General features: G+C 29.4%; 1 protein-coding gene across 3 annotated transcripts in view; it reads right to left on the bottom strand.

Moving 5' to 3' along the window:
- The window catches only part of LOC142351142 (caspase-7-like), a 20884-nt gene extending 2196 nt beyond the window's left edge, over positions 1 to 18688 (bottom strand). The window contains exons 1-2 of one of the 3 annotated variants that reach the window (XM_075403258.1): positions 18505 to 18688; positions 1392 to 1878 (exon numbers count right to left, since the gene is read on the bottom strand). In XM_075403258.1, the coding sequence (XP_075259373.1) occupies positions 1392 to 1878; positions 18505 to 18531 (514 nt within the window). In that variant the 5' untranslated portion in view covers positions 18532 to 18688. Of the gene's footprint in view, positions 1 to 1391; positions 1879 to 3442; positions 3667 to 10908; positions 11019 to 18504 lie in introns of those variants that run through there. The other 2 variants (XM_075403257.1, XM_075403256.1) reach the window with 2 other exon arrangements.
- Positions 18689 to 25332: the final 6644 nt, after the last annotated feature.

Below are 25332 nucleotides of genomic sequence, written 5' to 3'. Positions count from 1 at the left end.
ATTTTTTTCGCGCTTTTCCTCGAGATTGATTCCCACTGTCCTGAGGAATACTTGGCGAATTGGGAAATTAAATACTAAAACTTTTTCAAATAGATAACATTTTGAACCTTGAACCTGATCTGCTGTTTGTCTTTTTCAAACAGGAAAGAATTTAAGCTGCATTAGACCTTTTCAGTCACATAAAATAGTTGTTTGGAATTGGCTTGCATTCCTTAAAAAATAAATCAAAATTTCCTGAAACTGTTTCTTTTTCAATTTGGATTATTTTGAAACAAGTTACAATAATTTTGTTTTTTTTTTTGCTGAATTCGCAACTTTTCTTGTCCCTACTTTTTGATTTTTTCCATTTGTATGTATTTTTTCAACCCGAAAACAATAAAGCAAATAATCATATATTGACAAAAAATTTGTCACTCCTACACGCAAAAAGCCAAATCAGGTGGTGTTTGTCATATAAATAGCGATTGACATTGTTGCCAAATAACGTTTTTATTGTGTTACGTTGATTTAGATTTTTAGTGGGTTCAGACAGAAATAAAATTTTCTCCCGCGAGGCTTGAAAATATATTTCTCTTAATAATGAAAAAACTGGAAAGTTAACTTTTATCGGAATCATGATTATTTATGACTGAATTTTTTGTTAATGATTAATCAAAATTCTTTTGAACTATTACAAAAAATCCTTAAAATGAAATAAACTTAAAAATTTTGAAAGGTGAGAAACTTGAACAAATCGAACAAAATTTAAAATTACCTAATAACAATAATTAGCGGGTAAAAATATTTGTCAGAAGCAATTATATCTCAAAAGGTTTATTTTCAAAAAAATTTGTAAGAGGCGAGTCCAAAAAAAATTGTATGTAGATGAAAACTCAAATTAGTCACTTTTTTCAAATTACTTTGACTATTTCGTGACTGTTTTGTTTCAAATTAAATTGGACAGTTTTTCGCATAGTTAAACATGTTTTTTTAAGATCGTAACTTAAACACCAGATTTGAAAAGCTAACTTTTACTGTTTTGATTAAAATTTTAAATTGTCACCAAATTTGTCTGACTTTCCCTTAACTTCGTTAAAACCCAGATTTTTAGAGCCTGGTGTCGTCTCAACAAAAACACAACTCAAAAAAATAGTTTGGTACAATTATCCTACTCTGTAAGGGCTTTCGAATCACACCACTCGAGTGTTCTTATATTTCGGGGGGAAAGGGGGGGTGCGATCAATATTTCGGGGGGGGGGGGGGGGGGGTCGAAATGAAAAAATCCAATCTAGATGCAGTTGCGTCCCTCAATACATAAGGTGTGAAAAACTTATGGATACATATTTAAGTCCCTAACTGATGTGTACTGCGCTAATTCATGAAGTTTCAACGCAGAACCCAATTTTTCTAACCTGAAGCCACCAGACTTCCATCCGGAAAATCATATTCATCGAATCCTCTATCTAAGACTGGGCCTTGGCACGCCTGGAAGAAGAACAACTTCGGTTTCCCATTCCAGAACGGATTTTCCATAAATTGGCTTATTATCTTTGTCACATTCAGTGTTTTCCTAGCTGCGTCTGAGCGAGAATAGTCTGCGCCGAAAATTTCGTCCTTTCCTCCGTGACTCATTATGACAACTACTAAAAACTTATAGTTGTTGTTCGCAAGTGTAGCCACTTCTTTCAAAATATCATCCATCTGATCCGCTCTGAGGTCACGTGTTCTCCCGTCAGAATGTAAATGCATCCCCATAGATTTGAACAGATCGGCCAAAGATTGGTAGTCTTTATCCGAGCCATGCCGTTCATAATCTTTACCGAGTTTTTTGAAGTTGACATTGTTGATTATGAGCGCCAATCCGGGTTTGTCACCAGCAACATCATAGACAAAGTCGGTCTGAAAATAAAAACAATATCTCTTATCAAACAATCACTTATATTTGATATTTTAAAATTTATACACAAATTTTTTTCATATAGTATTACTTAATTAATATTAATTCATTTTTTTCATAGATTTACTTAATATAATGGATAATCCAATTAAAAATGTCATTTTTTTCTTTCAACTTTAAGCGTATGGTGAAAACTTTTTTTGGACTAAAAAAGCAAACGAACATACTTAATTTTTATTGAAATGCTTAGTAAAGGAAAGATCTCTTCTAACCGAAAAATATTTTGCAATAGATTACGAAAATTTTAAATACTTTGAGCTTCTAGTTTTGAGGAAATTAAACTAATTTTAAATCTTAAAGTTTGTATTGCTATCATATGTGCTTCTATGATATGTGCTTTCAAAATATTGAGCTAATTTGGGATTGGTTAGATAGAAGTTAGTGTTATTGTTTTTTATGACAAAACAGCAATAAAATGATAAAATTTGGCTGCAAAATAATTTTTGAGAAGAAAAACGAAAGAATATTTGACAAATAAGAGATACAGCTGCATTCTGATGTTACGGAAATAAAGACAACTTCATTTTCTAATGATATAATTTAAGTTTGTTTTTGAACTTTCAATCGTTTTCCTCATTAAAAAAACTCCTTTAGTCAAAGACAAACATACAACAAGCAAACTTTCCAAGCTAATTGATCCCCTAATTCGGTGAAAAAGCCATCTGCTTGATTTCGTGAACACGGTTACTTATTATTTTATAGTAGTCATATTTTTTCATGTTTATTCATATTTAAAAGTCTTATTTCAAAATTTTTAGTTGTCATACTAAGTCATATATTCAAAAAGACAGCTGAGAACAGGCTACTGTTAATACACAGCAGACTGAAAGCATAACGCTGCTCTACTGCGATTACGCAGACCCACATTTATTTATTTATACATGATTCCTAGTAATCATGCTAGATCATATATCTTTTACATGGTTTCTTAGTACTCATAAAAAGATCATACAAAAAAATGAGTTTCAAAAACAATAAATAAAGCAATAATTGGCATTAGCATCAGTTAAACGAGTAAAAAATAAACTCAAAATTATTTGTAACCATACTAGGTCATGTTTGATTTGTATGATTTCTTAGTAGGCATGCAAGGATCCCACAAAAAATTTCCTACAGCTTCGTTCTCACGCATATTGCAGATGGATTCAAAAAGGGCGTTCATATGTATAGATTTTCGTAATTCTGTACATAAGTTGAGTGTTCCTAACGCTTATCTACCACCATATATAATCATTTTAAGTGGGGAAAATTATACCGAAAACAAAATATAGAAAACCAAAATTAACGTAGGCAAAAAATTTCAATTTGACTTCAACAGTAAACAACCAGGTCGGCTTGTCATTTGACAAAACGATCATTGAAAAAAGAAAATTTTTTGACCAGACAACTTTGGTTGAGTCTCAATACGAAGTGAAATTTCGGCTTGATATTCAAACCCGCCATTTTTAATTAATTTTTTTTAAAAAAGTGAATTCTATCAAGAAAAAAACAGTCTAATTATTTCACCTCTGCGTCGCTTCCACTCAAAGACATAACTGCCAACTTTGGTTGTTTTGCTGTTTTAAAAAAATTACAATGCAATATGACTTCAGCAAGGCAATGTTTGCATATATTTAGCGCACATTAGTAACTAAATAATTTTTGGTCTATTTCTGAGAAAAATAAACGCATTAGATAATAAATGTAACAAACGTGCAAGTATAATACGAATGCCGATCAGCTCAATCAGCGTTGAAAAATTAAGCTGATGAAAGATGCCGAAAAATCAAAGAAATCGAAACAAAACTGAGTTATAAGTTTTTAAACGCTCGGCTTTATAAATTCAGATGATAGAAAATTTGTTGATGCTTTCAAACTAACATTTATGTAATACAAAAAGTGTAATAAATGTATTCATCTATTCGTACTGTGCGTCACAAACATTTTTTGGTACACATTTCTTCGTGGAACATTACACGATATGTTTCACGTTTCCGGTGTATGTCAACAGTGTGAAAGGCTTTACCAATAGCACACAGATCCTGTTCCCATCTACAAGAAATAAATATGTTACATTTCTAGGAGAACCGCAAATAAACTCGCATTCAACTCATACTTTTTGCTCAAAGATTCATCGAATAAGGTGTAAAAACGTGTAATTAAAAAACTATGATGTTATCCAGTTCGTCTTTCGAACACAGCACGATAAACCAAAAATTTCCCATTCCTTTTCACAAATTTTTTGCAAAATATTTACTATTTATAAACTGCATGAAGACAAAATGAGATTGATTTTAAGTTTCTTAAAAAGCTTCTTCACAAGAAAAGTTTGAATAGATGGCATGAGATTACAAAATTGGAGTTTCAGTAAATTCAAATATAATGAAATTGATGGAATCATAAAATCCCAATTTGCTTTCAATGATTGATTTTAAAAATGAATGTTTGTTTGGCTAAATTTATAAGCTTAGAACTGCTTGGATAAGAGTAGAACTATTTTCCGCAAATTTATGTTCAAACATTTTACAGTATGACGCTTCTATCTCTGATGTTACTGTCAAAAAAATCTTGTTGGCCCAGAATAAAAAAAACTAAAACTTAATTATTGATTCAAATCATAAATGGTTAATTTGAATACATAAAAATTTGGTTTTGAAAATTTTTACAATATGTCAAAACTTAACAAGTATTTATCACTAAAGATCATTGGTACAAAAGTAGTGAGAGATAAGAGCAAATCAATTAAAATTAACTAGTAGGCGAGAATAGATATTTTAAAATTGAGACGCAGAGAAAATACGCAAAAAAAACATTTTCCTTCAAAAAGAAAAAATCAAAAGACATTCTAATTTTTTCGACAAGACCTCTATGGTTTTGGCAAAATATTTTTTTCCAACCGCAATTTTCTTATGAAGTGATGGAAAGGCAAAAAAAATACATATCCAACTCCGGAAGATTTTGTGTACGAAGAAGTTATGATATGCGATAATGTTTTCTGGATTCTAATTATACTCATCCAAGTCTATCTAATTTGTCTAATAATTGCCTTGTTTTCCTGGTAAAAAAATTCTCACTATAAACCCTAAAACTACGGAAGAGTTGCAATAAAGAAGTATGCCATGAATATAAAAGTTTTCATATATAGATCTTTTGAATACGATCTTTGAGACAAGGAACATGGTACTGATTATCAATTGAAGAACAGAAACAAAACCGATATTACAGATATTCTTTATATTCTTTTCTGTTGAAAAGAAGTTGCGGTGAAGTGAGATCAATTATTCTGTATAACTGGTTTAGAAAGCAAACTATTTTTTGATATTTGCCCAAAACGATCTAAGAGTTGTCCATTTTTTCAAGAGTACGCAAAGATAATAAAACTTTAACAATAAGAATATTAATCCACTCCCTGATTCGGCTGTGACGAGAAAATGCTAACTTCCTTTCTATGCGTTACAAAATTAAAGAGAAATATTGTTTTTTTAGAAACAGGTTTTGTAATTTTTCCTCTTCTTATCACGAAACACACTGCCATTCCACAAAAATCTGAATTTTTGAAGAAGTTCTATAAACAAATGTTTAGATATTTTCTAATCTTTCCATTATCTTCTAGTTGCTTTGCGTCGTTTTACGCATTAAATTATCACGCGCCTTACAAAACCAAAAAATGTTTGCCCTTCTTCTGAAATATCTGAAGTCGATTTTAAACTACACAATACAGCATTTTGTTGGTTTTCACTTAGCATTGAGCGGCTAAAGATGAATATTATAAACATTAGAAACAATAAACAATTTATCCAGATCCAAATTTTATACCATTTAGAGCGAAATGTTTGCACTTAGGTTTCCAGTTCATTTTTTTCAAATCTTCAAAAACATAACGACTCCTAAATTATGCCAAAATTCCATCGTTCAGTAGCAATAATGTTTCTTATGATATGTCTCAACTTTTAACATCATATACTCAGAACAAAATTCATGTCATGAACTTCGCCAAAAAAAAGCTAAAGACCAAATTTTTGAAATATTTCAAATTTTATTCTTGTCTAAAGGTTTTTCCGTGATTTTCTATAACAACAAAAAGTCCTTTAAATATTTTTATCAGTGTTGTGTAAACACTTTATTTTCAACATCACAGACTTTGTTTTAACGAAACATTCTTCAAACAATTTTGAAAAAAAAAACAATAACAATACCTATTTGTTCCAGTTCATCATAGGAGCGGTTTTTTCCACTCCGCACTAATGTGCACTCGTTAACCTCACGAAGAAAAAATACTAAACAGCTAAAGAATTGCCCTTTTCTACTCCTTTTTTTGTTGTAAGGAGTCCCTGTGAACTAAAGCAAAACCCTTCTAAAATTATGTTCAATTTGAATTTATATATATATATATATATATATATAAAAGTATATATATATTATATACATAAATATATATATATATATATATATATAAATATACAATTATATATATATATATATATATATATATATATATATATATACCTTTGAATATTTTTATATTACTTTTTACAACTGATATATTAAATTTATATATTTTATATATTACTGTTATATATTACTTTATTACTTTTCACAAAAACAATATATATATATATATATATGTATACATAAATATATATATATATATATATATATATATATATATATATATATATATATATAATGGTATGTAAAAACATAATAGATAAATGTTCAAAAGTTTAGTATAAAACAAATACTCAAATTTATTGAGAACCAGAGAGACTTTATGGAAGTAATTTCATGTCTGAAAAAACAAATAGAAGTAACGGTTTGCAAAATCACATTATTTTAAATTAATTCAACTTTTCGTAGTGTGTACTGAAAAAAAAGTTTTAGTTCTTGCTAGGAGTCTATATTGAAGCGGCGATGACCTGTCCCATCGGAGGCACACAATTTGCACGTATAACTATGTACTGTACTGACACTGGAGACTTGAAGCGTGACCCATTCCGTATACCTCTAAAACATAACCCGACAACAGATCGCTAGTACCTTTAGTTAAAGGGCTCTAGTTGAAAACGACAAATTGAACTGGGGTACTGAATAGTTTTCGTGCTACTAATGAAGCATCGGATAATAAGTAAAGCCGACAATAAATTTTGATCTCAAATTTTGATCACTATTTTTAATTTCAAAAGTAGCGTTTTATAAAACATCAGCGTTATTGACGCGGCAAAGCCTGATCACTGTAAGCAGAAAATAATCTCATCGATTTAAAAGAATTAATAAAACGTGCAAACCGCAGAATTTTTTCATCTGCGCGGAATGTCTAAACCATGCAAAGCCTAACACAGAGAGTCTTTAAAACTCTCAAACGCAGTTCTTTCTTATTGGAAAACCGGTAAGAAATTATTGCACCGATTGAAAAATCCTAATGACTGAGCGTTTGGTTTTTTTAACTACGGTCAGCCAATTTTAACAAATTTGTTAGATCGGATCTATAGGTGCTCTCAATTATGTTACAGAAATAAAGACAACTTCATTTCCTGAAGACATAATTTAAGTTTTTTTTTAACTTTCCATCGTTTTCTCATTCAAAAACTCCTTTTGTCAAAGACATACAATCAAAATCTTGTTCGTCAAAGGTATTCGTTAACAACTTTTCAAGCGAATTGTTCCCTTAATTCGGTGAAAGTGCAATCTTCTAGATTACGTGAACTTATGTTGATAATCATTTTTTAGTAGTCATAATTATTCATGTTTATTCATTTTTAAGTAGTCTTATTTCAAAATTTTGAGTAGTCATACTAGGTCACATATGATTCCTAGTAATCTACTCATAAAAGGATCATACAAAAAATTACAGGATGGAACTCAATGCAAACGTCAATACAGACTTTCAAAAAGTATAAATAAAGCAATAATTGACATTAGTATCCATTAGCATCCTTTTAAAATTTATTTCAAAATTATTTGTAATCATACTAGGTCATTGTATGGTTTGTATAATTTGTAGGGTTTCTTAGTAGGCATACAAGGATCCCGCTAAAAACTTCCTAAAGCTTCTTGCTCACATATTGCAGATGGGATCAAAAACTGTGATCATATGTACAGATATTTCTAACTCTGCGCTTAAGTTGAGAGTTCCTAACGCTTATCTAAGACCAAATTCCTTCTAAGACCAAATTTTTGAAATATTTCAAATTTTATTCTTGTCTAAAGGTTTTTCCGTGATTTTCTATAACAACAATAAATCCTTTAAATATTTTTATCAGTGTTGTGTAAACACTTTACTTTCAACATCACAGACTTTGTTTTAACAAAACATTCTTCAAACAATTTTGAAAAAAAAAAACAATAACAATACCTAATTGTTCCAGTTCATCATAGGAGCGGTTTTTTCCACTCCGCACTAATGTGCACTCGTTAACCTCACGAAGAAAAAATACTAAACAGCTAAAGAATTGCCCTTTTCTACTCTTTTTTTTGTTGTAAGGAGTCCCTGTGAACTAAAGCAAAACCCTTCTAAAATTATGTTCTATTTGAATTTATATATATATATATATATATATATATATATATATATATATCTAAGTATATATATATATATATTTATATATTAGTATAAATATATATATATATATATATATATATATATATATATATATGTTTGTGTATGCATATATATATATATATATATATATATATATATATATATATACATAAATATATATATATATATATATATATATATATAAATATACAATTATATATATATATATATATATACATTTGAATATTTATATATTACTTTTATAACTGATATATTATATTTTTATTTTTTATATATTACTGTTATATATTACTTTATTACTTTTCACAAAAACAATATATATATATATATATATATATAATGGTATGTAAAAACATAATGGATAAATGTTCAAAAGTTTAGTATATAACAAATACTCAAATTTATTGAGAACTAGAGAGACTTTATGGAAGTAATTTCATGTCTGAAAAAACAAATAGAAGTAACGGTTTGCAAAATCACATTATTTTAAATTAATTCAACTTTTCGTAGTGTGTACTGAAAAAAAAATTTCAGTTCTTGCTAGGAGTCTATTTGGAAGCGGCAATGACCTGTCCCATCGGAGGCACACAATTTGCACGTATAACTATGTACTGTACTGACACTGGAGACTTGAAGCGTGACCCATTCCGTATACCTCTAAAACATAACCCGACAACAGATCGCTAGTACCTTTAGTTAAAGGGCTCTAGTTGAAAACCACAAATTGAACTGGGGTACTGAATAGTTTTCGTGCTACTAATGAAGCATCGGATAATAAGTAAAGCCGACAGTAAATTTTGATCTCAAATTTTGATCAATATTTTAATTTCAAAGGTAGCGTTTTATAAAACATCAGCGTTATTGACGCGGCAAAGCCTGATCACTGTAAGTAGAAAATAATCTCATGGATTTGAAAAAAAAAACAATAAAACGTGCAAACCGCAGAATTTTTTCATCTGCGCGGAATGTCTGAACCATGCACAGCCTAACACAGAGAGTCTTTAAAACTCTCAATCGCAGTTCTTTCTTATTGGAAAACCGGTAAGAAATTATTGCACCGATTGAAAAATCCTAATGACTGAGCGTTTGGTTTTTTTTTAACTACGGTCAACCAATTTTAACAAATTTGTTAGATCGGATCTATAGGTGCTCTCAATTATGTTACGGAAATAAAGACAACTTCATTTCCTGAAGACATAATTTAAGTTTTTTTTTAACTTTCAATTGTTTTTCTCATTCAAATCTCCTTTTGTCAAAGACATGCAATCAAAATCTTGTTCGTCAAAGGTATTTGTTAACAACTTTTCAAGCGAATTGTTCCCTTAATTCGGTGAAAGTGCAATCTTCTAGATTACGTGAACTTATGTGGATAATCATTTTTAGTAGTCATAATTATTCATGTTTATTCATTTTTAAGTAGTCTTATTTCAAAATTTTGAGTAGTTTTACTAGGTCACATATGATTCCTAGTAATCTACTCATAAAAACATCATACAAAAAAATTACAGGATGCAACTCAATGCAAACGTCAATACAGACTTTCAAAAAGAATAAATAAAGCAATAATTGACATTAGCATCCATTAGCATCCTTTAAAAAATTTTTTCAAAATTATTTGTAATCATACAAGGTCATTGTATGGTTTGTATAATTTGTAGGTTTTCTTAGTAGGCAGGCATACAAGGATCCCACTAAAAACTTCCTAAAGCTTCTTGCTCACATATTGCAGATGGGGTCAAATACACAGCAGACTGAAAGCATAACGCTGCTCTACTGCGATTACGCAGACCCACATTTATTTATTTATACATGATTCCTAGTAATCATGCTAGATGATATACCTTTTGCATGGTTTCTTAGTAGTCATAAAAAGATCATACGAAAAAAATGAGTTTCAAAAACAATAAATAAGGCTATAATTGGCATTAGCATCAGTTAAACGAGTAAAAAAAAATTCAAAATTATTTGTAACCATACTAGGTCATGTTTGATTTGTATGATTACTTAGTAGGCATGCAAGGATCCCACAAAAAATTTCCTACAGCTTCGTTCTCACGCATATTGCAGATGGATTCAAAAAGGGCGTTCATATGTATAGATTTTCGTAATTCTGTACATAAGTTGAGTGTTCCTAACGCTTATCTACTACCATATATAATCATTTTAAGTGGGGAAAATTATACCGAAAACAAAATATAGAAAACCAAAAGTAACTTAGGCAAAAAATTTCAATATGACTTCAACAGTAAACAACCGGGTCAGCTTGTCATTTGACAAAACGATCATTGAAAAAAGAAAATTTTTTGACCAGACAACTTTGGTTGAGTCTCAATACGAAGTGAAATTTTGGTTTGATATTCAATTCCGCCCCTTTTAAATATTTTTTTTTTAAAAAGTGAATTCTATCAAGAAAAAACCAGTCTAATTATTTCACCTCTGCGTCGCTTCCACTCAAAGACATAACTGCCAACTTTGGTTGTTTTGCTGATTAAAACAAAATTACAATGCAATATGACTTCAGCACGGCAATTATTGCATATCTTTAGCGCATAATAATAACTTAGTATTTTTTGTCTATTTCTGAGAAAAATAAACGCATTAAATAATGAATGTAACAAACGTGCGCAAGTATAATACGAATGCCGATCAGCTTAATCAGCGTTGAATTTTTAAGCTGATGAAAAATGCCGAAAAATCAAAGAAATCGAAACAAAACTGAGTTATAAGTATTTAAACGCTCGGCTTTATAAATTCAGATGATAGAGAATTTGTTGATGCTTTCACACTAACATTTATGTAATACAAAAAGTGTAATAAATGTATTCATCTATTCGTACTGTGCGTCACAAACATTTTTTGGTACACATTTCTTCGTGCAACATTACACGATATGTTTCACGTTTCCGGTGTATGCCAACAGTGTGAAAGGCTTTACTAATAGCACGCAGATCCTGTTCCCATCTACAAGAAGTAAATATGTAACATTTCTAGGAGAACCGCAATTAAACTCGCATTCAACTCATACTTTCTGCTCAAAGATTCATCGAATAAGGTGTAAAAACGTGTAATTAAAAAACTATGATGTTATCCAGTTCGTCTTTCGAACACAGCACGATAAACCAAAAGTTTCCCATTCCTTTTCACAAATTTTTTGCAAAATATTTTCTATTTATAAACTGCATGAAGACAAAATGAGATTGATTTTAAGTTTTTAAAAAGCTTCTTCAAAAGAAAAGTTTGAATAAATGGCATGAGATTACAAAATTGGAGTTTGAGTAAATTCAAATATAATGAAATTGATGGAATCATAAAATGCCAATATTGCTTTCCATGATTGATTTAAAAATTGAATGTTTGTTTGGCTCAATTTATAAGCTTAGAACTGCTTGGATAAGAGTAGAACTATTTTCCGCAAATTTATGTTCAAACATTTTACAGTATGACGCTTTTATCTCTGATGTTACTGTCAAAAAAATCTTGTTGACCCAGAATAAAAAAAAACTAAAACTTAATTATTGATTAAAATCACAAATGGATGGTTAATTTGAATACATAAAAATTTGGTTTTGAAAATTTTTACAATATGTTAAAACTAAACAAGTATGAATCACTAAAGATAATTGGTACAAAAGTAGTGAGAGATAAGAGCAAATCAATTAAAATTAACTAGTAGGCGAGAATAGATATTTTAAAATTGAGACGCAGAGAAAAGACGCAAAAAAATATTTTCCTTCAAACAGAAAAAATCAAAAGACATTCTAATTTTTTTGACAAGATCTCTATGGTTTTGGCAAAACATTTTTTTCCAACCGCAATTTTGTTATGAAGTGATGGAAAGGCAAAAAAAATTACATATCCACCTCCGGAAGATTTTGTGTACGAAGAAGTTATGATATGCGATAATGTTTTGTGGATTCTAATTATATTCATCCAAGTCTATTTAATTTGTCTAATAATTGCCTTGTTTTTCTGATTAAAAAATTCTCACTCTCAACCCTAAAACTACGGAAGAGTTGCAATAAAGAAGTATGCCATGAATATAAAAGTTTTCATATATAGATCTTTTGAATACGATCTTTGAGACAAGGAACATGGTACTGATTGAAATTGAAGAACAGAAACATTATCAATTGAAAAAACATTATCAATTGAAGAACAGAAACAAAACCGATATTACAGATATTCTTTATATTCTTTTCTGTTGAAAAGAAGTTGCGGTGAAGTGAGATCAATTATTCTGTATAACTGTTTTAGAAAGCAAACTATTTTTTGATATTTGCCCAAAACGATCTAGGAGTTTTCCATTTTGTCAAGAAAACGCAAAGATAATAAAACTTTAACAATAAGAATATTAATCTGCTCCCTGATTCGGCTTTGACGAGAAAATGCTAACTTCCTATCTATGCGTTACAAAATTAAAGAAAAAATATTGTTTTTTTTTTAGAAACAGGTTTTGTAATTTTTCCACTTCCTATCACGAAACACACTGCCATTTCACAAAAATCTGAATTTTTGAAGAAGTTCTATAAACAAATGTTTAGATATTTTCTAATCTTTCCATTATCTTCTAGTTGCTTTGCGTCGTTTTACGCATTAAATTATCACGCGCCTTACAAAACCAAAAAATGTTTGCCCTTCTTCTGAAATATCTGAAGTCGATTTTAAACTACACAATACAGCATTTTGTTGGTTTTCACTTAGCATTGAGCGGCTAAAGATGAATATTATAAACATTAGAAACAATAAACTATTTATCCAGATCCAAATTTTATACCATTTAGAGCGAAATGTTTGCACTTAGGTTTCCAGTTCATTTTTTTCAAATCTTCAAAAACATAACGGCTCCTAAATTATGGCAAAAATCCATCGTTCAGTAGCAATAATGTTTCTTATGATATGTCTCAACTTTTAACATCATATACTCAGAACAAAATTCTTGTCATGATCTTCGCCAAAAAAAAAGCTAAAGACCAAATTTTTGAAATATTTCAAATTTTATTCTAGTCTAAAGGTTTTTCCGTGATTTTCTATAACAACAAAAAAGTCCTTTAAATATTTTTATCAGTGTTGTGTAAACACTTTATTTTCAACATCACAGACTTTGTTTTAACGAAACTTCTTCAAACAATTTTGAAAAAAAACAATAACAATACCTATTTGTTCCAGTTCATCATAGGAGCGGTTTTGTCCACTCCGCACTAATAGGCACTCGTTAACCTCACGAAGAAAAAATACTAAACAGCTAAAGAATTGCCTTTTTCTACTCCTTTTTTTGTTGTAAGGAGTCCCTGTGAACTAAAGCAAAACTCTTCTAAAATTATGTTCAATTTGAATTTATATATATATATATATATATATACATATATATATATATATGTATATATATATATATATATATATAAAAGTATATATAAATATATATATATATATATATATATATATATAAAAGTATATATATATATATATATATATATATATAATATATATATATATATATATATATATATATGTTTGTGTATGTATATATATATATATATATATATATATTATATACATAATATATATATATATATATATATATATATATATACAATTATATATATATTTATATATATATATATATATACATTTGAAAATTTATATATTATTTTTATAACTGATATATTATATTTATATATTTTATATATTACTGTTATATATTACTTTATTACTTCTCACAAAAACAATATATATATATATATATATATATATATATATATATGTATATATATAATGGTATGTAAAAACATAATAGATAAATGTTCAAAAGTTTAGTATATAACAAATACTCAAATTTATTGAGAACCAGAGAGACTTTATGGAAGTAATTTCATGTCTGAAAAAACAAACAGAAGTAACGGTTTGCAAAATCACATTATTTTAAATTAATTCAACTTTTCGTAGTGTGTACTGAAAAAAAAATTTTAGTTCTTGCTAGGAGTCTATTTTGAAGCGGCGATGAACTGTCCCATCGGAGGCACACAATTTGCACGTATAACTATGTACTGTACTGACACTGGAGACTTGAAGCGTGACCCATTCCGTATACCTCTAAAACATAACCCGACAACAGATCGCTAGTACCTTTAGTTAAAGGGCTCTAGTTGAAAACCACAAATTGAACTGGGGTACTGAATAGTTTTCGTGCCACTAATGAAGCATCGGATAATAAGTAAAGCCGACAGTAAATTTTGATCTCAAATTTTGATCACTATTTTTAATTTCAAAAGTAGCGTTTTATAAAACATCAGCGTTATTGACGCGGCAAAGCCTGATCACTGTAAGCAGAAAATAATCTCATCGATTTAAAAGAATTATTAAAACGTGCAAACCGCAGAATTTTTTCATCTGCGCGGAATGTCTGAACCATGCACAGCCTAACACAGAGAGTCTTTAAAACTCTCAGTCGCAGTTCTTTCTTATTGGAAAACCGGTAAGAAATTATTGCACCGATTGAAAAATCCTAATGACTGAGCGTTTGGTTTTTTTAACTACGGTCAGCCAATTTTAACAAATTTGTTAGATCGGATCTATAGGTGCTCTCAATTATGTTACGGAAATAAAGACAACTTCATTTCCTGAAGACATAATTTAAGTTTTTTTAACTTTCAATCGTTTTCTCATTCAAAAACTCCTTTTGTCAAAGACATACAATCAAAATCTTGTTCGTCAAAGGTATTCGTTAAAAACTTTTCAAGCGAATTGTTCCCTTAATACGGTGAAAGTGCAATCTTCTAAATTACGTGAACTTATGTTGATAATCATTTTTAGTAGTCATAATTATTCATGTTTATTCATTTTTAAGTAGTCTTATTTCAAAATTTTGAGTAGTCATACTAGGTCACATATGATTCCTTTTAATCTACTCATAAAAAGATCATACAAAAAAATTACAGGATGCAACTCAATGCAAACGTCAATACAGACTTTCAAAAAGAATAAATAAAGCAATAATTGACATTAGCATCCATTAGCATCCTTTTGAAAATTATTTCAAAATTATTTGTAATCATACTAGGTCATTGTATGGTTTGTATAATTTGTAGGGTTTCTTAGTAGGCATACAAGGATCCCGCTAAAAACTTCCTAAAGCTTCTTGCTCACATATTGCAGATGGGATCAAAAACTGTGATCATATGTACAGATTTTTCTAACTCTGCGCTTAAGTTGAGAGTTCCTAACGCTTATCTAAGACCAAATTCCTTCTAAGACCAAATTTTTGAAATATTTCAAATTTTATTCTTGTCTAAAGGTTTTTCCGTGATTTTCTATAACAACAATAAGTCCTTTAAATATTTTTATCAGTGTTGTGTAAACACTTTATTTTCAACATCACAGACTTTGTTTTAACGAAACATTCTTCAAACAATTTTGAAAAAAAACAATAACAATACCTATTTGTTCCAGTTCATCATAGGAGCGGTTTTTTCCACTCCGCACTAATGTGCACTCGTTAACCTCACGAAGAAAAAATACTAAACAGCTAAAGAATTGCCCTTTTCTACTCCTTTTTTTGTTGTAAGGAGTCCCTGTGAACTAAAGCAAAACCCTTCTAAAATTATGTTCTATTGAATTTATATATATATATATATATATATCTAATCATATATATAAATATATATATATATATATATATATATAAAAGTATATATATATATATATATATATATATATATATATGTTTGTGTAAGCATATATATATATATATATATATATATATATTATATACATAAATATATATATATATATAAATATACAATTATATATATATATATACATTTGAATATTTATATATTACTTTTATAACTGATATATTATATTTTTATATTTTATATATTACTGTTATATATTACTTTATTACTTTTCACAAAAACAATATATATATATATATATATATATATAATGGTATGTAAAAACATAATAGGTAAATGTTCAAAAGTTTAGTATATAACAAATACTCAAATTTATTGAGAACCAGAGAGACTTTATGGAAGTAATTTCATGTCTGAAAAAACAAATAGAAGTAACGATTTGCAAAATCACATTATTTTAAATTAATTCAACTTTTCGTAGTGTGTACTGAAAAAAAAAGTTTTAATTCTTGCTAGGAGTCTATTTTGAAGCGGCGATGACCTGTCCCATCGGAGGCACACAATTTGCACGTATAACTATGTACTGTACTGACACTGGAGACTTGAAGCGTGACCCATTCCGTATACCTCTGAAACATATCCCGACAACAGATCGCTAGTACCTTTAGTTAAAGGGCTCTAGTTGAAAACCACAAATTGAACTGGGGTACTGAATAGTTTTCGTGCTACTAATGAAGCATCGGATAATAAGTAAAGCCGACAGTAAATTTTGATCTCAAATTTTGATCACTATTTTAATTTCAAAGGTAGCGTTTTATAAAACATCAGCGTTATTGACGCGGCAAAGCCTGATCACTGTAAGTAGAAAATAATCTCATCGATTTGAAAAAAAACAATAAAACGTGCAAACCGCAGAATTTTTTCATCTGCGCGGAATGTCTGAACCATGCAAAGCCTAACACAGAGAGTCTTTAAAACTCTCAATCGCAGTTCTTTCTTATTGGAAAACCGGTAAGAAATTATTGCACCGATTGAAAAATCCTAATGACTGAGCGTTTGGTTTTTTTAACTACGGTCAGCCAATTTTAACAAATTTGTTAGATCGGATCTATAGGTGCTCTCAATTATGTTACGGAAATAAAGACAACTTCATTTCCTGAAGACATAATTTAAGTTTTTTTTTTAACTTTCAATTGTTTTTTCTCATTCAAATCTCCTTTTGTCAAAGACATACAATCAAAATCTTGTTCGTCAAAGGTATTCGTTAACAACTTTTCAAGCGAATTGTTCCCTTAATTCGGTGAAAGTGCAATCTTCTAGATTACGTGAACTTATGTTGATAATCATTTTTAGTAGTCATAATTATTCATGTTTATTCATTTTTAAGTAGTCTTATTTCAAAATTTTGAGTAGTCATACTAGGTCACATATGATTCCTAGTAATCTACTCATAAAAAGATCATACAAAAAAATTACAGGATGCAACTCAATGCAAACGTCAATACAGACTTTCAAAAAGAATAAATAAAGCAATAATTGACATTAGCATCCATTAGCATCCTTTTAAAAATTATTTCAAAATTATTTGTAATCATACTAGGTCATTGTATGGTTTGTATAATTTGTAGGTATTCTTAGTAGGCATACAAGGATCCCACTAAAAACTTCCTAAAGCTTCTTGCTCACATATTGCAGATGGGGTCAAATACACAGCAGACTGAAAGCATAACGCTGCTCTACTGCGATTACGCAGACCCACATTTATTTATTTATACATGATTCCTAGTAATCATGCTAGATGATATATCTTTTGCATGGTTTCTTAGTAGTCATAAAAAGATCATACGAAAAAAATGAGTTTCAAAAACAATAAATAAAGCTATAATTGGCATTAGCATCAGTTAAACGAGTAAAAAATAAATTCAAAATTATTTGTAACCATACTAGGTCATGTTTGATTTGTATGATTACTTAGTAGGCATGCAAGGATCCCACAAAAAATTTCCTACAGCTTCGTTCTCACGCATATTGCAGATGGATTCAAAAAGGGCGTTCATATGTATAGATTTTCGTAATTCTGTACATAAGTTGAGTGTTCCTAACGCTTATCTACCACCATATATAATCATTTTAAGTGGGGAAAATTATACCGAAAACAAAATATAGAAAACCAAAATTAACTTAGGCAAAAACGTCAATTTGACTTCGACAGTAAACAACCAGGTCGGCTTGTCATTTGACAAAACGATCATTGAAAAAAGAAAATTTTTTGACCAGACAACTTTGGTTGAGTCTCAATACGAAGTGAAATTTCGGCTTGATATTCAATTCCGCCCTTTTCAAATAATTTTTTTTTAAAAAAGTGAATTCTATCAAAAAAAACAGTCTAATTATTTCACCTCTGCGTCGCTTCCACTCAAAGACATAACTGCCAACTTTGGTTGTTTTGCTGATTAAAACAAAATTACAATTGAATATGTTTTCAGCACGGCAATGTTTGCATACCTTTGGCGCGCATCAATAAGTAAATATTTTTGTCTATTTCTGAGAAAAATAAACGCATTAGATAATAAATGTAACAAACGTGCAAGTATAATACGAATGCCGATCAGGTTAGTCAGCGTTGAATAATTAAGCTGATGAAAGATGCCGAAAAATCAAAGAAATCGAAACAAAACTGAGTTTTGAGTATTTAAACGCCTGGCTTTATAAATTTACGTGATAGAAAATTTGTTGATGTTTTTTTCACATAACATTTATGTAATGCACAAAGTGTAATAAATGTATTCATCTATTCGTACTGAGCGTCATTTTTTGGTCCACATTTCTTCGTGGAATATTACACGATATGTTTCACGTTTCCGGTGTATGCCAACAGTGTGAAAGGCTTTACCAATAGCACACAGCTCCTGTTCCCAACTACAAGAAATATATTTGTAACATTTCTAGGATAACCGCTATGAAATTTATATTCAAATCCTACTTTCTGCTCAAAGATTCGTCAAGTAATTTTTTAAAATGTGCAATTAAAAAACTAAGATGTTATCCAGTTCGTCTTTCGAACACAGAACGATAAACCAAAAGTTTAGTTTGAATGCATCCCATTTTATCTTTTTCACAACCCTTTTGAGAAATATTTACTATTTATAAACTGCATGAAGACAAAATGAGATTGATTTTAAGTTTTTAAAAGCCTTCTTCACGAGAAAAGATTGAATAGATGGCATGGGATCTCAAAGTTGGAGTCTGAGTAAATTCAAATATAATGAAATTGATGGGATCATAAAATGCCAATATCGCTTTCAATGATTGATTTCAAAAATGAATGTTTGTTTGGCTAAATTTATAAGCTTAGAACTGCTTGGATAAGACTAGAACTATTTTTCGCAAATTTATGTTCAAACAATTTACAGTATGACGCCTCTATCTCTGATGTTACTGTCAAAAAAATCTTGTTGGCCCAGAATAAAAAAAACTAAAACCTAATTATTGATTAAAATCACAAATGGTTAATTTGAATACATAAAAAGTTTAAGTTTTGAAAATTTTTACAATATGTCAAACCTAAACAAGTATGAATCACTAAAGATAAATGGTACAAAAGTAGTGAGAGATAAGAGCAAATCAATTAAAATTAACTAGTAGGCGAGAATAGATATTTTAAAATTGAGACGCAGAGAAAAGACGCAAAAAAATATTTTCCTTCAAACAGAAAAAATCAAAAGACATTCTAATTTTTTCGACAAGATCTCTATGGTTTTGGCAAAACATTTTTTTCCAACCGCAATTTTGTTATGAAGTGATGGAAAGGCAAAAAAAATTACATATCCACCTCCGGAAGATTTTGTGTACGAAGAAGTTATGATATGCGATAATGTTTTGTGGATTCTAATTATATTCATCCAAGTCTATTTAATTTGTCTAATAATTGCCTTGTTTTTCTGATTAAAAAATTCTCACTCTCAACCCTAAAACTACGGAAGAGTTGCAATAAAGAAGTATGCCATGAATATAAAAGTTTTCATATATAGATCTTTTGAATACGATCTTTGAGACAAAGAACATGGTACTGATTATCAATTGAAGAACAGAAACAAAACCGATATTACAGATATTCTTTAAATTTTTTTATGTTGAAAAGAAGTTGCGGTGAAGTGAGATCAATTATTCTGTATAACTGGTATAGAAAGCAAACTATTTTTTTTATAATTGCCCAAAACGATCTAAGAGTTGTCCATTTTTTCAAGAGTACGCAAAGATAATAAAACTTTAACAATAAGAATATTAATCCACTCCCTGATTCGGCTGTGACGAGAAAATGCTAACTTCCTTTCTATGCGTTACAAAATTAAAGAGAAATATTGTTTTTTTAGAAACAGGTTTTGTAATTTTTCCTCTTCTTATCACGAAACACACTGCCATTTCCCAAAAATCTGAATTTTTGAAGAAGTTCTATGAACACATGCTTAGATATTTTCTGCTCTTTCCATTATCTTCTAGTTGCTTTGCGTCGTTTTACGCATTAAATTACCACGCGCCTTACAAAACCAAAAAATGTTTGCCTTTCTTCTGAAATATCTAAAGTCGATTTTAAACTACACAATACAGCATTTTGTTGGTTTTCACTTAGCATTGAGCGGCTAAAGATGCATATTATAAACATTAGAAACAATAAACAATTTATCCAGATCTTTTATATCATTTGGAGCGAAATGTTTGCTCTTAGGTTTCCAGTTCATTTTTTCAAATCTTCAAAAATATAACGACTCCTAAATTATGGCAAAAACCCATCGTTCAGTACCAATAAAATTTCTTCTGATATGTCTCAACTTTTAACATCATACACTCAGAACAAAATTCTTGTCATGATCTTCGCAAAAAAAAAAGCTAAAGACCAAATTTTTGAAATATTTCAAATTTTATTCTTGTCCAAAGGTTTTTCCGTGATTTTCTATAACAACAAAAAGTCTTTTATATTTTTTATCAGTGTTGTAGTGTTGTGTAAACACTTTATTTTGAACATCGCAGACTTTGTTTTAACTAAACATTCTTCAAACAATTTTGAAAAAAAAAACAATAACATTACCTATTTGTTCCAGTTCATCATAGGAGCGGTTTTTTCCCTCCACACTAATGTGCACTCGTTAACCTCACTAAATAATTTTCCTGAAAAAATACTAAACAGCTAAAGAGTTTACCCTTTTCTAATCCTTTTTTTGTTGTAAGGAGTCCTTTTGAACTAAAGCAAAACCCTTCTAAAATTATGTTCAATTTGTTTGTATATATATATATATATATATATATATATATATATATATATATTATATACATAAATATATGCATATATATATATATATATATATATATATGTATATATATATATATATATATATATAAATATATATATATATATGTATATATATATATATATATATATATATATATATAAATATACAATTCTATATATATATATATATATATATATATATATATATATACATTTGAATATTTATATATTACTTTTATAACTTATATATTATATTTATATATTTATATGTTACTCTTATATATTACTTTATTACTTTTCACAAAAACAATATATATATATATATATATATATATATATATATATAATGGTATGTAAAAACATAATAGATAAATGTTCAAAAGTTTAGTATATAACAAATACTCAAATTTATTGAGAACCAGAGAGACTTTATGGAAGTAATTTCATGTCTGAAAAAACAAAAAGAAATAACGGTTTGCAAAATCAAATTATTTTAAATTAATTCAGCTTTTTGTAGTGTGTACTGAAAAAAAAAGTTTTAGTTCATGCTAGGAGTCTATTTTGAAGCGGCGACGACCTGTCCCGTTCGAGGCACACAATGTGCACGTATAACTATGTACTGTACTGACACTGGAGACTTGAAGCGTGACCCATTCCGGATACCTCTAAAACATAACCCGACAACAGAGCGCTAGTACCTTTAGTTAAAAGGCTCTAGTTGAAAACCACAAATTGAACTGGGGTACCGAATAGTTTTCGTGCTACTAATGAAGCATCGGATAACAAGTAAAGCCGACAGTAAATTTTGATCTCAAATTTTGATCACTATTTTAATTTCAAAAGTAGCGTTTTATAAAAAAAAAACATCAGCGTTATTGGCGCGGCAAAGCCTGATCACTGTAAGCAGAAAATAATCTCATCGATTTAAAAAAAAACAGAATAAAACGTGCAAACCGCAGAATTTTTTCATCTGCACGGAATGTCTGAGCCATGCAAAGCCTAACACAGAGAGTCTTTAAAACTCTCAATCGCAGTTGTTTCTTATTGGAAAAAACCGGTAAGAAATTATTGCACCGATTGAAAAGTCCTAATGACTCTGAGCATTTGGTATATTTTAAAAAAATTATCAACTACGGTCAGCCAATTTTAACAAATTTGTTAGATCGGATCTCTTAGTGCTCTCAAATACTGCCCAAGAAAGTTGCTGTTTAGCGTCACCTTGTTAATACGAATCTTTAAGAGATGTTCACAGATTCATTTTATGGAAAACTCGACATTGCGAATTAGCAAATAATTTGCATCAGAATTAGAAATTCTTTTTTATTGAAGAAAAACGTGGGATCTTTATACTTTAAATGCGCAAAAGCGTTTCCTCATATTCTGGCGGATTTCCGTAAATTTGGACAAAACTCGGCGTGTTTAGTTTCCTGTTTCAATAAATATCTTTTTCAATGTTGCAATATAAACATACAAGCGCCAGTTGAAAAATAACTGTAATGGTTTAACATAATATACTTAAATTTTAATAAAACTGTTAATAAAAACAGGTTATCATTACTCGAACTAATTATCTGAAGATATCCATTTTTCTGTATAATTAAATACATTATTCTGTTTTTATTGAATTGTGTTCTTTTGGGAGATTGAACTGCGACTAAATATGAAGCGTTCGAAAGTGTCTTTTGCGTAAGTTGCATATTTTTCTGTTCATTTTTTGTGAAACCAAATAGTTGCAATGTTGTCTATTAAAACAGTAATTAACTATTTTCCTCCAACAGGTAACAAAAGTGTATCAAAGTAGCGGACGCTTTATATCTAAGGCAGAGACGCACGAAAACGGAAACACACATTTCCACAACCCCAAATTTTAGTCGCCGCGTTTTTCCGCGTTTGTAAACAATGAAAACATGCCCAAAATAGACAGTTTCTTCAAGGGTAAATATTTATTCTTTCAAGGTGCATTCGACCATTAAGTTTACACTCTTTGATAACGTGGAGAACATATAGGGCTCCGAATAAACTCCATAACTTAAAGTTACCACTCTAGGGTTTTGAGGACATAATTAAACCCTCAAACGCCGTTTGCTTCGACATTTTATGTTTTCTTCTCTGGCCTTCATGCAATGTTTGCTTCCAGCAGCGTTTTGGTACAGCGAGCTACAGTTATAACATATTAGTTATAACTTAGTTATAACCAGGTAAGACAGCACTAACTTGTTAAACATTGTAACCTATTAGTTTAGCCCTTATCATGCGTTTATTGATGCGGCGACAAAGAAATAATTTGACTGTGGTAAATTTTTGGTGAAAACTATTCGATCATAAGTATCATCGAGCTGTCAGAGTTAGTTTTAAGTGTTTTTAGGCTCTTTTTCGGGCTCTTTTCTTAGAATAAGTTTCATGTAAATGTTATAACTTAGCAATTATTTGCAGCGTATTTTAAGAAAAAAGCCCGAAAAATAGCCGAAAAAAGGTTAAGACTAGCTTAAATCTAACACTTAAAAGCTTAAAACTTGATGATACTCAATTGATTACGTCTTTAATAACCCGATTGCTAATTCAACGAAAACTGTTATAAATTTTAGCTTTGTATGTATATGTTGCAACCAATCTGTTTTAATTATAATTGTTGAGCGTTGTTAAATTTTTTTAATTCTTTTTTTATTTTTGAAAAATACAGTGCTTAGAACTACACTGATTTTTTCTATTTTTCTAACGATTTAGTTCCCCTGTATGCTAAGTACTGTTACTTGGCATCAATCGACTAGGAGCCTATTGGTCTTTTGATGGCTTGTCTAATTCGCTGCGTTGCTGTAGCTTGGTTACCCCAGTGATTCTGGAATTTTATCGTGTAGATCTGATAAGATGCTGATAAAAAATCTTCATCGTGTAATTCTTATTTGGTTTTACACGATAAAAATTCTGCCCTACGTGAACTTTAATCGTGTAAGAGGTGATAAGATACTTATCAGATCTTAAAAGATAATAATTCAATTTTGAGAAATTGTTATCTTACAAAATCTGATAAGTATCATATCAGATTTTATAAGATAATAAATCAATTTCGCTGAAATGTTATCTCATAAGATCTGCTAAGTATCTTATCAGATGTTACACGATAAAAATTTAAATAGGGCAGAATTTTTAATCGTATACGATCTGATAAGACATGTTTTAATGGTTTCAATATAACCGTATAACGTAGTCAAAATCCTATGAAAGTGAAAAAATAATCGGTCAACTACCCAATTAAGAAAAAAAAATTGCTGATGCTATTTTGGCGGCAGTTTTATTGTGAGTCTTAGCTAGCTAACATCGCTAAATTTAGCAGACCAAGATAGTTTTGGTCTTTGGCAAAAATTTTTCAACCTAGTTTGATATTCACCGCATCAGAGAAAGCCCCTGACAGTCAAATAACCTTTTTCATTATATCTTATGAGTCGCAAAAGAAGATATGAGATACTTTTATCTTTGTTGCTCTGACACTTAAATGTTGCATGCTGTAGCTTTTTGGCTACTGCTTGAAAGCAACTCTGAATTGTCTTCAATATGAAGAATATGCCATACTTTAAGAGTTTTTATCGTATAAGATCTGATAAAAAATTTTGTCAACAAGATGAGTCATAGTTTTCCGAATGTTTATCTTACAAGGTTTTATAAAATTTTTATAAGATCTTACACGATAAACAGTTTTTGTCAGGCAGTATTTTTATCGTTTAAGATCTTATAAAGCAGAATTTTCATCTTCTATGATCTGACATAAGTAAACTTTTATCGTGTAAGATCTGATCAGACCTGATAGAAAATTTTATGGTGTAAGACCTGACAAATTGTCTTACAAAGTCTTAGTCAGGCGACACATAATCTTATAAGAACTTAAAAGACAGTTTTGTAAGAAATTTGTAAGATCTTACACGATAAAAATTCTCAAATATCTGGG

Source organism: Convolutriloba macropyga, chromosome 12 (genome assembly GCF_964194025.1).
Source record: "Convolutriloba macropyga chromosome 12, txConMacr16.3, whole genome shotgun sequence".
NCBI lineage: Eukaryota > Metazoa > Xenacoelomorpha > Acoela > Convolutidae > Convolutriloba > Convolutriloba macropyga.
This window is presented reverse-complemented; position numbering and strand designations above follow the sequence as displayed.